This window comes from Cryptomeria japonica, chromosome 6, assembly GCF_030272615.1.
Source record: "Cryptomeria japonica chromosome 6, Sugi_1.0, whole genome shotgun sequence".
Lineage (NCBI taxonomy): Eukaryota > Viridiplantae > Streptophyta > Pinopsida > Cupressales > Cupressaceae > Cryptomeria > Cryptomeria japonica.
The window spans coordinates 548,292,811-548,308,395 of NC_081410.1; the positions used below are offsets into that span (position 1 = coordinate 548,292,811).

At 38.4% G+C, this 15,585-nt stretch overlaps 1 protein-coding gene across 6 annotated transcripts in view; it reads left to right on the plus strand.

Annotated features, from left to right (window-relative positions):
• Positions 1-15,585, plus strand: part of LOC131073036 (long chain acyl-CoA synthetase 9, chloroplastic) — a 219,449-nt gene that overhangs the window by 34,402 nt on the left and 169,462 nt on the right. For all 6 annotated transcript variants that reach the window (XM_058009393.2, XM_058009390.2, XM_058009389.2 and 3 more), the window contains 2 exons: positions 5,077-5,651; positions 6,118-6,198. In XM_058009393.2, coding sequence (XP_057865376.2) covers positions 5,151-5,651; positions 6,118-6,198 — 582 coding nt within the window. In that variant the 5' untranslated portion in view covers positions 5,077-5,150. The remainder of the gene's footprint in view (positions 1-5,076; positions 5,652-6,117; positions 6,199-15,585) is intronic.

Here is a 15,585-nt window from a genome sequence, read left to right on the forward strand (position 1 = left end):
GGTTTTATGCAGTGCCTGGAAATGGCTATATGTCGGGAAGGTATTATGTGTCCGGGAGGTATAGTACGCTCCTGGTTTGGTTGGGCCCCTGTCAGTCGGGCTTTGGTCACCTTTGCTTCTATAGTCCCTCCTTCCCGGGGTTTCCAGATCTGACCCTCCTATTTTGATGCCCTCTTACAAGGACAAATTTTTAATGCCATATAACGTTGCTTCAAAAATAGTGGCAATTTCCTCGTGTAGGTCTTGTATTGCCTCCTCTCCTTGTTCAGAATATTTCAACGGGGTGCTTTGCAACTCGGCTCCGGAGTCCTCTTCACCTGACGTTGAGTGTGGGGCCTGGTCAGCGAGATCTTCCTCCACTACGTCTGGAAGTGGCAGGTTCCTGGCGACCTCGGCCAACCCCTTCCATGTACACGGTTTTTGCCTCTCTCGACTACGACTACGACTCCGACTCACACTTCGACTTCTGTTGTGTTTCTCCGGACTCTTCGAGTCGGCAACCTCCCTTAGTCGCCGTCTCCTTTCGGCCTGTTCTTTTATGCGGAGAGAGCTCCGTACAGTTCCCTCGTTTACTCCTTCGGTGGTAGTGGTATGTTTGTCTTTGTTTGGCCGTAGGGGCATCAAGTGCCAGAGGTACGGTGCCGACTAGCCTCCCTCTCCTCTTCCTCCCTACGACTCTGCTCCTCGTACCGTCGAAGGACTTGTTGCCGCCGAAGTTCCTTTGCTGTCTCCTCCCTTCGGTCTTGGAGTGCAATTAGATTTCTGGCGAGTAACCTTGGAATACTTTCGAGCAGGTCAAAGATGGGGGTGTTGACGGTGAGTTCACCACGTACCGTGCCTTCCGAGACGGTTCTCTCCTAAGCCTCTTGCTGCACGTACTGCGTGACCAACACGTCCCACAACTCCACCAAGTCTGCCGTCAATTGATCCTCTCGTTCCTCTTTCGCGGTACTCTCTTCGTGCGTGTCGCTGTCCACGACAATTAATTGCTGGTTAAATGGCCGACCCATTAATTGCTTCCGCCTGCCGCCATGGTTATCTCCAGGTTCGTTCAGGCAACAACGCCAAAATGTTTAGTCCTAAATGTATGTTTGGTGAATGAATAGATAACATAGTGTTCCCCACATGTACCAAATATTCATGTAACAGAACAGTCATACATCACAACATAAGTGACAATGATACTAGTTAGACCAGAAGAGTTATATCTTTGTTCAAGTGTCCAGAATGTCCATACATAATCTCCCCTGCCGAGGTTCCAACCAAACAATATAAAGACCCGACGGTTGGTCAAGTTGCCAACCGTCACCAACTCCCAACTACCCAATGGGAACCTCTCGGCGACAACATAAACATAAACACAACATAACACACTTATAAATATTATTCTTACTAACATACATTATTTACCCCTAACATTGTTCTTCTAGCCCGGAACTCCGGAACCCCCAGGTTCCCAAGTTCCTTGTCCTTCAACCTCGGAACTCCGGAACCCTCAGGTTCCCAAGTTCCTTGTTCTTCTAGCTCGGAACTTCGGAACCCCCAAGTCCCCAAGTTCCTTGTTCTTCTAGCCCGAAACTCCGAAACCCCCAGGTTCCCAAGTTCCTTGTCCTTCAACCCCGAAACTCCAGAACCCCCAGGTTCCCAAGTTCCTTGTTCTTCAACTACGGTGACCCAGGGCTCCGAAGTTTCCCAACTACGGTGACCCAAGTCGTCGAAGTTTCCCAACTACGGTGACCCAGGTCCCCAAAGTTCCCCAACTACGGTGACCCAGGTCTTCGAAGTCTTCCAAGCTTACTTCCGGTTGGCAACACTTCCTGATGGCATGATCGACACTCAAGGCTTTAAATGCTCCAACAGTTTTGGTGACTTATGCACTTTTTTTTGTGGAGCCACAGGGGTGCATTTAATGTTTTTGGTAGGATTTCCATCAAGGGAGGTACGGGGCCATGCTTGGTGACTTCTGTCATGATTGCATACTCTGACTTTGGAAGGTCAGTCAAGCCACCTTCTTAGGGTTTCCTGTAGTATCCTAGTAATTTTTTTTTTGTTTTTAGACCAATAACAATTCATCCACAACAAATAACCCGTTAAGGTTAGAGGAATAAGCCAAACAACTGAAAGGGAACCCTTCCACCTTTTGTTCACCGAGAGCCCAGACTAGGAGGGTGAGAGCATACGGTGTTCCGGGGATCGTTAGCAATCATAATCAAACTAAAAATTACAATGCATGGGCGGCTAGTCAGCCCCTTTTGCTTATCCAATAGGATAGAAACAAAAGCTCTTGACGGTAAAACGACCAAGGGAAAATTACAATAAACTGAAGTTCAATCACTCTACCGCGTATTTCAGTGGGAGGACAGTACATTAAGCTATCACTCTACCGCATATTTCAGTAGGAGGACCATTGAATTGAACTTATCACTCGACCACTCATTCAGCGGGAGGACTGATTACAAAACTTAGAAGGCGGCAAGCCAGCCTCTTCCACTTATGCAGTGGGTAATTACAAAGAAAGCAGAAAGAAGGGGATGATCAGTACTACTGAAACAACCTTACAATATAGAGATGAGATGAGATGAATAATTGCAGATTTCTACAACATGACTGTAATTTTTTGTTACACTGATCTGCAGGCTGAAAGCACAGTTTCAGCAGCGTATGGAAACATTAGAACACTCATAACTCACTCATTTTTTGCCCGAATCAACTCAAATCAATCCCAATCCCACCGTACATCAAATGCAATGACAACCAATCAAAGCCACATCCCAAACAAACCCATTTTTATTTTGCATGCATCCCAATGCAAAACATAAAACCCACGCCTAGCCTAGGAATTTCAATTTTATCTATTAAATTCATTGCTCATTTTAACATGCTAAAAACTCACACATTGTATCACCATAGCTTGGAAGGAAGGATGAGCCGGTACCCAGATGGATGGAGTCGCCTGGTTAAGAGATATGAGCAAATTTCACTTTCAGCAGTCCTGCGACCAGCAACCAGAAGCAATCAAATTCAACATCGAACACTCCATAATCTGCAACTCATTAACCAATCTGCAATGGGAACACAAAGGCACAGCTAGGTGCTATATTGCAAGTACAAAACTGAGACTCAGCTAGGAAGCCAACTTCGAAGCTCAGATTTTCAGTAGCCAAACCGGCAGCATAACGATGCAATTTTCAAAGATATCAAAATGGGAGCCCAAGTCTCATATTTATAACTCCACACACCTCAAACCCAAATGCCATTTCCTTGAATTTCAACGTTTTTCCTTTGCATTTCGCTCCACCACATGTGGACCCCAAGAGTGGCGCCATTCCCCACAAGTCAACTCCCACGCTAAAGCAAGGACCCACGCACTTTGGCAAATATTAGAGATAAGTTATAAAAAATATAATATCTTTCTCAATATTTTGATATCTCTTTAATAAACATGAATTTGCTAAGAACTTAGGAAAAATAGGCATTAATCCCAATTTTAATAAATCAGTCGTCAATAATCAGATTAATTAAATATTAAACCTTAGGATAAGGAATTAAGATTCAATTATTTCGCATATGGCTCTGGTACTGATTATTAACACTGCTAGGATGAAACTGAGTCAGGACGACCACCAAAACTGCTGTAGAATCAGAACCCTGTCTACTACCAATAATAGAATTGTGCTGCCACTTGCTAAAAATAGTAAGTCAAGAACTAATGCTCAGAAAGCATGATCATCGCGTCCAGAGGCAGAACATGGAGAGCTCAATAGTATAGTAACACCAAAATGGTCATTCCCCCGACTTACTAAAAATAGTAAGTCCTTGTTTCATGAATGCTAGACCCTCATTCCTCATTCCACCTAGCCTACGGGTCTCAGGAATAGGCTAATGGACCACTGAAAGAGCATCAATGAGAAGGGGACATTACATTTCCCTTTGTGGGTATGGCTAGGTTGCTTGCATGTACAAGCCAAGTGCATGCACTTCCCTGCACTTCCAGACTGACATGCGGGGGTCATGATCACCCTTGTGACCATTTTCTATATAATGGCTTTTAAGCCTCATTGTAAAGGGTTCTCTCCCTGCTGGCTTGAGCTTTCTTATGCCCTTCTCTTCTCTGAAAGACTTGTAATTATTTTTGCATTTCTGCAACTGTAAGATTGGCTTTTGGCCTTATGATTAATTGAAAATCACTATTCTTGCCTCCTTGTAACCTATGTATGCTGTGTATGCTTTCTTACCTTCATTATAGGAGTATGTCTTGTGGCTTTTCTCTCCATCTATGTTGTGTTAACTTGTTTTCTGAGTGTGACTTGTGGGAATCCTTCTCCCCGCTTGACACTTAGCAAATTCTAACCTCCATACATGCGTTTGGGTCACTTATGCAATTGAAGTTGTGCATCTCTTGGGTTGTTTAGTTGGTTCCTTGTGCCATTTCGGTAGGGAGAGAAACAATCTCTTCTTGGTGCATCACCTCCTTTCATTTCAAGCATTCTCTCTTTCCTTTACCTCTGCAAGTTGCTAGGGTAGGCTTAGGAGTTAGTTTTAAAGTGTCGAGTTGGTTCAACACCTGCACCTTGGATTTTGAAGGAAGCCAGCCTTCTCCGGAGATTCAACCCCCTTGCGCAAGGTCCCACACTTCGGGGTTGTTTCCATGTTTCACAAGGTTGCTGAGTTGATAGCTTAGCAAGGGTGCGAGCTTTTGTGATAACAGTAAAATCAACAAATGACATTTTGTCTTTGTTGGACTGCTGTTATATGTATATTTGATGTGTTCATTACCATTTGGATGTTCTAAAATTAGTACTGTAAAAGAATCCATGATTCTCATTTGTGTGCCAATTTTTCCAGTTGATAGGACTGTACACATTTTTAAGGCATAGAACTCTTATTAATTTTTTGGTTTGTTCTAAGTTCTGATTTATGTATAATTTCCTTTTTGAGGAAAAAAAAGATTTAACAAGTTAGAAGATACAAACGTCCTTTTATCACATTGGCATCATTGGTATTGTCTTATTCAGGAATGGTAGTCTGATAATGTACTTGAAATTAATATTATAATCTTTTGTTTAATCTATGCAGCTGTTATTATAGTATAAAGAGGATTCATTCTTGATCATCTTCAAGCATTGGTCATTCACTGCCTGTGAAATCACATGGAAAGTATAGACAGAGGCAACTCAATATATCTACAGTATAAAAGTAGAGATGCACATATGAGTGCCCTTTTCATTGGTGTCCTTATACCTGTTCTGTTCTTTGCCTTCACAAACATGAAAAATAGGAAACGTGGTGAGCGTGTTGAAGTTGGTGGAGAACCTGGTTATGCAATTCGCAACAGTAAATTTCCTGCCCTGTTAGAAATACCTTTTGAAGGTGCTTCAACTATTGCAGCTCTATTTGAACAATCATGTAAAAGTCATGAACATTCACGGTTGTTAGGTACAAGAAAACTCATTAATAGACAAAAGGAAGTTGGTGAAGATGGAAGGCCTTGTGAAAAATTACATCTGGGTGATTATGAGTGGATAACCTATGGTACTGCATTTAAGTGTGCATGCAACTTTGCATCAGGGTTAATGGAACTAGGTCATACAACAGGACAGCGAATTGCTATTTTTGCCGAAACCCGAGCAGAGTGGCTAATTGCCTTGCAGGTTAGTTTTTACTTATTCTCTTTTCCTATATTTTTATATAGAAAGTATAAAGTGATTTTGTTTTTGAATGGAAGAGAAGAAATGGATATTCGTATATTGCTTTGTAGTTTGGAACATAATGATAGAATATTATACTGAATTTTGCACAATATCAGCTCATATCTTGGTCTGTCCTGGTTTGGAAAGAGATTTGTTTTTACTCTCTATTTGAAACATATCTTAGATATTATCTTTAAGGAAAAGCTATGAAAATGAATCCTTTTGTCAATAAACAAAAAATAAATAAAAGTACTATAGAAGGGCATGGAGCATTCTTTCTTTATGGGCTTATGAAGGAGGGACCTTTTTTCTGTCTATGCTATATATTTTTAAGCAAGGCCTTATTTTTTTTTTTATCTATGATATATATATATAATATTTCAGTTGGAATTTGATAATTTGGACTAAATGCATGGATTTGGTACAGGGGTGCTTCCGATGCAACATCCCTGTGGTTAGTATCTATCCCTCATTGGGAGGTGAATCTCTTGCCCACTCATTGAATGAGGTTTGTATCATGACAACCATTTATTTATTTATTTTTGTTGGCTACTATACAATCTTATAGCTATTCTTTGGTTGTAAACTGTAGGTTCTATATGACTAGTGGTAAAACCTTTTCACTTAGAGGTTCATCCTCAAAGATTTGCATATGTCAAAGGATGGTTGATTGGTTACTCTTAAACTTGAGTTTTGGATGGAAATAAATTACCATAAATTGATTATCTAGATCAAATTATAAAAACATTAAAAAATGGAAGACAAATGTAATTTCTTTAGCCGAGTCATTATATTACAAAACCTTGATTTTCCTTTTACAAAATTATTGCAATGCAAAACTTCCTTTTGAAATTAAATCATCTAGCAATAGATAAGTGAATTGGAAGCATAGATGTTTGACATGTTCTCTTCACTATTTTCTTTTTTTTTTGTCTGATCAGAATGTGTTTGAACATTTTTGGTAAAATTTGGTTGGAAAGATAACTTCTATATAGGCATTATGAGCTAGCATTTTAATTTGTCCTTTTTAGGAGAACAAAAAGTAGAACATGTAAGAAAAAATCCTTATTTGAATTGGAAGTGGAAAATCCCTTTGTAACAAAATTAATTCCTAGAATCTATGGCAATAAACTTCAGTTTTTTTACAATATACACAAGATAATTTTAGGGTTTTCAACATGCAAGGCAAATAAACTAAATAAAAGATCCATCTTTTTGTTCTCTGGTATGGGCACGAGGCTAATCATCACTTCTATGCACAAATGATAAATTTTATATCTTTTGATTCATGTGAACTCTCTAATTTATAACAACTAACTTCTACTCACTTGTTATGGCAAAAAATAGAGGCATAAAAGAATGAATGAAGCACATGATTTGAATTGGATTCAACACATTAGGCAAGGCTCGATAAATTGAATGATGAAAATTGCATACAAAGATACAATACCCATGTTAATGAAACTGCAATACCTGCAACAATTGCTAATTTCTTGTTGTCTTCAGTTTTGTTTAAAAAAATGATGGACCATTAGATGAAATTTTGGTTTAAAAAAATGAAAATTTTACTCTGTGGCATGCTTCCCGAGGCAGAATTTCACTCTATCCTTGGATTGGACTAATCCTTAGTCCATCCTCAAACCAGGTTTCAAATTTCATCGCATTCTGGGTTCGTTTGCTATGTTTTTCCTTCAATTTCGGGTTTTTTCTCCCTGACTGTAGGTGGGAAATTTTCCTTAAGTTGCAAGTTTTAATGTTTTCATTTGTTTTAGTCTTTGTAGGGAAATTTTAAGTTAATTACAAGTGCACTTTATGAAATTAGAACTTGTTGTTGAGACATGGACCAGCTAGGACTCGAACCTAGTACCTTCCATACGTTGTTGGAGTGCTCTACCACTGAGCTACTAGCCCCTCTTGGACTAGTACATCGTCGGTCCGAGTGTGGCTTATTTCCAACACCAACACTTGTAACTTAATTTTTATTTCCCCCTTGATGCTTTTTGGTTTTTTAAGTCATAATAGGAACTTTTTGAATAAGTTACAAGTTAATTTTAAATTATAAATTTAAGTCACTTGTAATTCTTTTATAAAGTTCGTATTTAAGTGATTTTACTTGTAATAGGGATTTTATTTCCCTATTACATGTTTTATTTTCAAGTCACTTGTAAAGGGAATTTTATTTGCCCATTACAAGTTTTTTTTTACAAGTTAAGTTATTAAAACTTGTTAAGGGGATTTTATTTTCCCCTTACAAGTTATTATGACTTGTAAATCTCTCTCAAAAACCCGATTTTGCCTTGTGCAATGAAAAGTAACATTTTAAACTTGTAAATGAGTTCCTAAAACCTGATTTGCTCTGGAATGGAGATAAAATTATTTTTAAACTTGTAATATGAAGAAAGAAACCCGATTTTCACTATTACATGCAAAATTCGAACTTGTTGCATTTCTCCAAGAACCCGACCAGCTTCTTAGGCAAATTTGTTGAAAGTTTCAATCGATTTTTGTGGAGATTTTCTAGGAGGAAGAAGGCGTTTTGAATTCTTAGCTATTTTCATGCATCTTGAAACTCTTTCCATGCCATTTGGTGGATTTATTTGCTGGTTTGAAGGCGTTGTAACAGCAACACGTGTTCTTCAAATGCCACGATTTGCTCCTCCAAAATGCCACGAATCTTTCATCTCCTAAGTCGTTTTGCCCTCTCTTGCCTAGGCATTGGGGTTTGATGAGGTTTTGACCTCTTCTTATTCCATTTTGCAAGGTGTTTTTGCTGCTAAAGACGTTTTTAAAAAACGTGGCTAGGGTTTTGGGAGTTTGATTTGTTGCTTATTTAAAGGTTTTAAGTCTTCATCACAAGGATTGTTGCATTTCCTTGGAAGAGCATTTGGATTGAAGCAAGGTATGTTTTCTTTTGTTTTTATTTCTTTTCTTCTTGTTTTATCTTTCTAGTTGTAAATTTGTATATATGTTGGTTTTGCCTATAATGGTTTTGTGAGAGAGATTTTCCCCTTTGCAAAGCAATTTGTAAATTGCATTGATCTTCCCCATTTTTCCTCTTTACTTGCATTCGGGATTTTAAATCCCGATTGCAAGTAAGATGAAAATAATTGATCTACCCCTTTGGCTGGAAAATCTTAACCATTTTTTGGTGAAATTCCAAATGTCTAAGTTGGAAAATACCTTTTATTTCAAAATCGGGTTTCTAAAACCAGATTACATGTTGAAAAGTTCTTCCCATTTTCTTGAAAGTGATCTTCCCAAAATCCTTCCATTTTTGTTCATACTCATTGCCTTTATCCGTACATTCCATTCACGCCATTTCCCACATGTCAAAATCTCATTTTTCACTCATTTCTCCATTTTCCGTTTTACAAGTATACTTGCATTTGGGATTCAAAAATCTGATTGCATGTTTATCCGCCCCCACTTTATTCTTGTAAAACTTTCCCCGAGATCCGAAATTGGTCAAAGTCGAGTTTCAGTCATTCCCATTTATTTCCCATCTTTCTCTCACAAAGTTGTGAAGTGCAAGGGTTGGAGTTCTTCCCATTTGAAGAAGAAAAAATGTTAGTTGCAGCTGATCTTGATGTTGCTTTAATACTTTTAAGTCTTCATCGCAGCATACCAGTTTGTTCTTCAATGTCAGATTTACCATCATCTTCCATTCCAAAGAAGATGAAGTATAAATATGACAAGTACTAGAATGAAGTTTCTCCTTCACAAGTTTCCTCTCCTTTGGATCATATCAAGGATACGGAAATAGGGCATGTTGACATGTTAGAATTCATTAAAAGGGTGGAGGATCCGCAGGATAGTAATATGCAGCGGTTGTTGGATAGCCACATTCATCATGCATCTTCTTTTCCTGTGGCTGCCCTAGAGCCTGAATTTGTTCTCGCTTGCATTCACCACTTCGACAAGGAGACGAGAACCATTAGAAATGATGATGGTGAGGCAATAATCCACCTTGATGCGGATATTATTGAGAAAGTTTTCAGAATACCATCAACACCTGTATATATGGAGATTTCAAAGGATAGTGTAGCTGAGTACTATGTCAAGAGGGAAAAGGATTGCAAACGCCACATTAACAGATGGATTCATGAGCCACGAGCCGCTTTCACAGGGTGGGCTAAGTTGTACCGTTGTGACTTCAAGTGGAAAATTGGAGACATTATTACTCTCCTCAGCAGGATGATGGGTCTTGAGCACTCTAATGTTTTTGAGCCTTGGATGTATCAATTTCTCATGTTCATAAGGCAGTCCCATCATATATCATGGGGAGAGATTATCAGTGACGCTTTGTGTGAACAACTTGCAACAGCCCCTACTACCATGACATTCTACATGAACTCATACTTAGTGTATTTGGTGGCATCACTTAGACATTTCCCTGGTCTTTCTACCAAGGGTGATCGCTTGCTTATACCTGTGTGGGAATACTATGATCAGCTGCCCTTGAGACCCAACAGATTACATTTCAGGAGGGTTCAAGATGCATTCTTTGGTTACTTCATGTGCCAGTTTGACAAGACTCTAAAGAACAAAAGGGTGTCAGATGAAGCATGGGAAAGAGTGAATGAGTATGGTTGCTTGTTCCTTCAATTCCCGACTTTCACTTATATAAGAGTCGGATGCTATAATGGGCAGCCATACATGCTTCCTAGATACTCGACTGATAAGATTATTCTTATGGAGTTGGGAAGACAAATCATGGCTGTTCATGCACACCAATCTGTCAAACATAAGGTTGAGATGGGGATTTCTACAACCAACCCATTGAAGATTGGCCGATACTCCCTTATCACATCCACCAAAGCCAAAGCTATGGAGACCGAGATGCAGAAGATTAAACTTTAAAGGTTTAAGTCAAGGGCAGATTTTGACTGCCGAGGTATGAAGGAAAAGATCAAAAAGTCCTTCATACATGTGCATTGCATTGAGGATATCTAGGTGGATCTCTGTACAGAATGGAGGTTCTCAAGATGGACTACTGTAGGCTGACCCTTGAGCAAGTTATTGATTTGAACTTGGTGGACATTCCGCAAGGGATGATTGATGATGGGAATGTGCTTGATCCAAAGTATGTCTCACGAAGGGTTGATGAAGCCCCACTTCCTTTAATCCAATGGTCACATAAAGAATGCACTTCCATTCTTGAAAGATTTCAGCCTATCCTAGCTAAACACCAACACTTGGCTCAAAGGTAATGGTGTTAGATTCATCAAGATCAAGGTTGGAAAAGAAGATGACTCTACGGGACCTCTTGGACGTAAGTCTGAGATTCAGATCGACAACAAGGAAGGTGCATCAACTTAAGGCACTAGGATCAAATTGCGGGTTAGTCGGGCAATAGTGCTTCCTCCTGAGGAGGCGACAGTTCGTGGAAAAGAAAAGTCCCAGATTCACATTCATGTGATTGATCCTGATGATCTGGAGGAAGAACAACAATCAGATGATGCTCCTAAGTCACTAGCTTAGGAGTCACCTCATGAGATTCCCTCCTCAGTTTCCATGGAGCTGCCTCTATCTCCTCCTGACACAGTAGTGGACGAGTCTCATCAGAATGCCGTTCCTATTTCAGCAGTTAAGCCACCTCTTGATCATCAACAAGAGAGTTTGCTGGAAATCTTCGAGGATACTCCTGCATGCATTCATTTGTCAGAGATTGATACCTCTACTTCTGGGTTTGAAGAGTTTATGAGACAATCTTCATGCCCTTTGGTTACCAAGCAAACCATGGTTGCCATCCAAACAGATACTTCTCCCAGGGTGACTACGACTGTTCAAATAGAAACTGCTTCTCCTTTGCCTTCAGTAGCTACTGGAGGAGAAATAGTCGTTTTACCTTCATGGCTTAACTCTTTCACTCCTAAGAGGAAGAAGCAGGCAATTTCTCCTGATGTCTTTGATTATCGGCAGCTCAAGCAATCTACGCCCATGGGTGCTAAAAAAGCCAAGACAATCTCAAGAGTAGCAGTTGATAGTAATAAGATGAAGGTGGCTGAAATTGTTGAGCCTCTTGCAGATAAGCCACGTGAGGAAATGCACGCTGCTGATTATAGGGTTACAAGGATAGAATTGGGTAAACAAACGCATGAAGTGGTCAAGCATGATGCCCAACAATCTGTAGCTTCACTAGTACAACGGTATGATGAAATTCTAGCGAAGAAAGACAAGCTAGAAGAGGAGAATAGGCAACTTGTTGCAGCTGTTCATAAAATCCCAAAACCTGCTGGTGAAGGGAGTAATCCTTCAAGTTCTTCTGGTTCACAAGAATCAATTCGAGGAGTTGAAAGAGCTGCTCAGAAGGTACAAGCGTTGGACTCTTGGGTGGATCAACTTCATGATTTGTGTGCGCAAGTGCTAAAAGACATATTCCAAATGATGGTTAAGTTGGAGACCATTGAAAAAAAATTGAATCATACCTTCAAGACTTTCAAACAGGACTTGGAAAGGGTTGAAGGTAGCTTGACGGTTTGGCACAAGATGCCTCGACAACAGTTGAGTGTTCTTCAAGAGCATGCCATTATGCCTTTCAGGGTCATGTATCTGGAATTTGAAGAGCTTCTAGAGAATAAAACCCTCATTCTCAAATCCCTCATTGAAGAGATTGATGATGCAATGAGAGTGCAAGTTGAAGTATTCCAAGGTGTTGTTTCTCACTGTGAGAAGGCCTCTTGCAATATCATGGGTCAGAATGGGGAGTTGATACGAGAAGAAGAAGTTCTCGCAGATCTACAGATGAAGATTTATAATGAGTGGAGGTGAGAGCAATTTTCAGCTGCCTCAATTCAAGTTTTGATGAAACATCAAATCTTCTTGCATGAAATCCAGTCCACTTTGGAGAAGAATAACTCTATGCTTCTTCAATACCATGATACCATTGTGAAGACTATGATTGTTGCCAAGAACACTGACAAGCCGAATCCTGCTGAGCGACGAATAATCATCCAGAAGTTTGAAGGATTCATGTCTTCACATGCTGCAACCTAAGTGTTTTTCAACACTTAGTTGCATTTTTCAGAATTGTAATCTCTTTGTTGTAGTTTTTCTTTTGACATGTTTACTTGTAAAAACATTCTGTAAATTGCAAGTCAAGTCATTACTTGCACCTTTGCAATTACAAGTAGACGAGTAACAAGTCAATTTAGAATAGGACTTGTAACTTTGAATAAGTCATAGTGGTTGAGAGATTTTCTCAAGTTAGTTAGGATCCTCCCACCTTTTTCTCAAGACTCCTCTCCTATAAATACTTGAAGAGGTCTATTGTAATTTTTATCTTTTGGAAAGCAAGCAAAAACTCTACCAAATTTGCAGCAAAGAAGTCTTTGAGCTTTATGTGTAAATTGAAGGATTGAAAGGAATAGAAGAAAATTACTCAAGTATTGAGACTTTTTGCTATATTCTTGAGTTTATGTTCAACATTACCTTTCTTGCAAGTGTTTCTTAAAGGGCTTAATAAAATTTGATTTGCAGACTTTGTGCTGCAAGTATTGAAGATTAATTTAGTTAAAATAGAACTTCTATTGAGAAAAGATGTAAGACTTTGTGCTTACACTCGTTCTTAAGAGAGATTAGAAGAAGATTTTTTAATAATAAATAGCTGTGAAACTTTGAGCTCACACTAGTTCTTGTTGTCTTGCGTATAAAGAAATAAGTTATTTCAGATTTTGTGCTGTCATAATTTGTTCTTGACATCATTAGAATAGAAAAGGGTAGATAAGACTTCACATAATCAAGACTTTGAGCTTGATGTTGCTGTCCCGTCTCGTAGGAAGTGACGAAAGTCTTTGAACTTTCGGGAAACTTCATTTCCTTTCTCTCATTTCATTTCAAAAAGTTGTTATTACTGTTTTATGTTAAATTGCTATCACTTTTCTGTGAAGAGAAAAGGATATTGGCTTTCTTGAAAAAAGAAGAAAGACTGCTGTTCCATCCTATTTTAGTTTTAGTATTAGATAGATAGGGGGAGCCTTCCCTTAATTAGGAGAGTTTTACTCACACACTGTGGTTGAAGCCACAATTTTGTATATTTCCCCAAGTGTACAAAATTTTCAACCAATATTTCTATTCAAATAGACCAAATCAACAAATAAGATAGAGCAGAGAGCTTGAATGACAATCCCACTAGCAAGTATGCATAAAATTACCATTCCATAAAAATCTATATAAAGGAATTTTTATAAGTGTTTGTAATATTTTGCATGATAAATAAATATTAAGGCTAATTGTAGTTCCTATGCTAAAAATGGTTTGCTTGCAATTGAAGCGAACCTAAAATATCAAATTATTTGAGATAGCTCATCGAAAAAGAGAAAAAAAGCTTATATAGACCTTGACCAAATACATCTCATCCTTTGGATAGCCATTCTCCAAAAAATGTAGGATTTAAAAATTTTGCAAGTTCTTTTCTAGGATCTATCAAGGTCGAAACATAGGAGCTGCATTAGGATCATTGGGAATGGCCATTCACCATCAAATTGATTATTGGGGGGGAGTGGGGGTGAGGGAAGGGAGCAAAGGGATTGGGGCACAAGTTTTGGGGATGTGGGAACCAAAGGCCTAAGTTTGGTGATGATTGTGCAGGAGTGATGCAAATACATATAATATTTGAAAATTAGTTACAAAAAAATGTGTAAGGAATAAGTATAAGAATTAGAAATGGAAATTGGAGTACTAAGTAAAGAACTAAACATAAAAAATAGAACAATACTTGCATTAAACATTAACAATAGTGGGTGGAGGTTTGGGGGCAAATCCGCTAGTAGGGATCAAATAGTAGTGCCCCTTGTAATGTCCCTACTATTTAGAGATCATTAACCTGCAGAACAGATTGTTAGAACATAACAAACATATAAATATATATATATATATAAGTAATTTAAATTGCAATCTAACTTCAATGCTCAATTAACATAATCATAATTTTCATCTAATAAAAAGGATACGATGCCATACGTAAGTATGTCTTTAGGTGGCCGTGAGGCTCACCTTCTTGGAACCCCTTGGTCCCAAGCCCTCCAGGAAATCGAAGATGAATTCGAATCCTGTCTTGGGTGTAACCTCTTACACCCAAGCCATCCAAGGAAGACCCTTGTCTATTCCTTGCCTTGGGTGATGCCTTCATCACCCAAGTCCTCAGAGGGGATCGACCCGACCTTTGAGTCTTGTCTTGGGTATAACCTCTTACACCCAAGCCAGCCAAGGAAGACCCTTGCCTTTCCTTGTCTTGAATGATGCCTCCATCATCTAAGTCCTCAAGGGAATTGACCAGATCCTTCTCTTCTTGGTTGAACTTAATCAACCAAGCCGTGTATATATGCATATAGATATTCAGTATATATTGCCCTAGGGATTATCATAATCCCCCCTTAGATTAAGAGAGTTTCCTCCCTATAGCCTCCCTCATGTGATTTCATTCATAATACATTCCTTTGCATTTTCATTTACTATTTCCTATTTCATAATCCACATGTACATAGTCTTGTATTCATTACCTATATTCATAAAATGTTCATTAACCATTACTCACATGTATTCCTTAACATACATTCCTATTACCCTGATATGTATTTTTCCTATCATTCTTTACTATTTAAGAATCATTCATTATATATGCTTACAACAAGTTCTTCCTTCCTATTTATTAATATATATATATATTAACTATTCCTCTATGTATTAACATATATATATATATATATATATATATATATAATGTCACTATCTATCTTTATGCATTTGTATTTATTAATGTATATATATTAATTATTCCTATTAATATATATAATAATCCATTGCCTATCTTTATATCTCTATATTTATTAATACATACTATTCCTATTAATCTATATAATATATAGAATAGCATTTATATATTAAAGCAAAAACT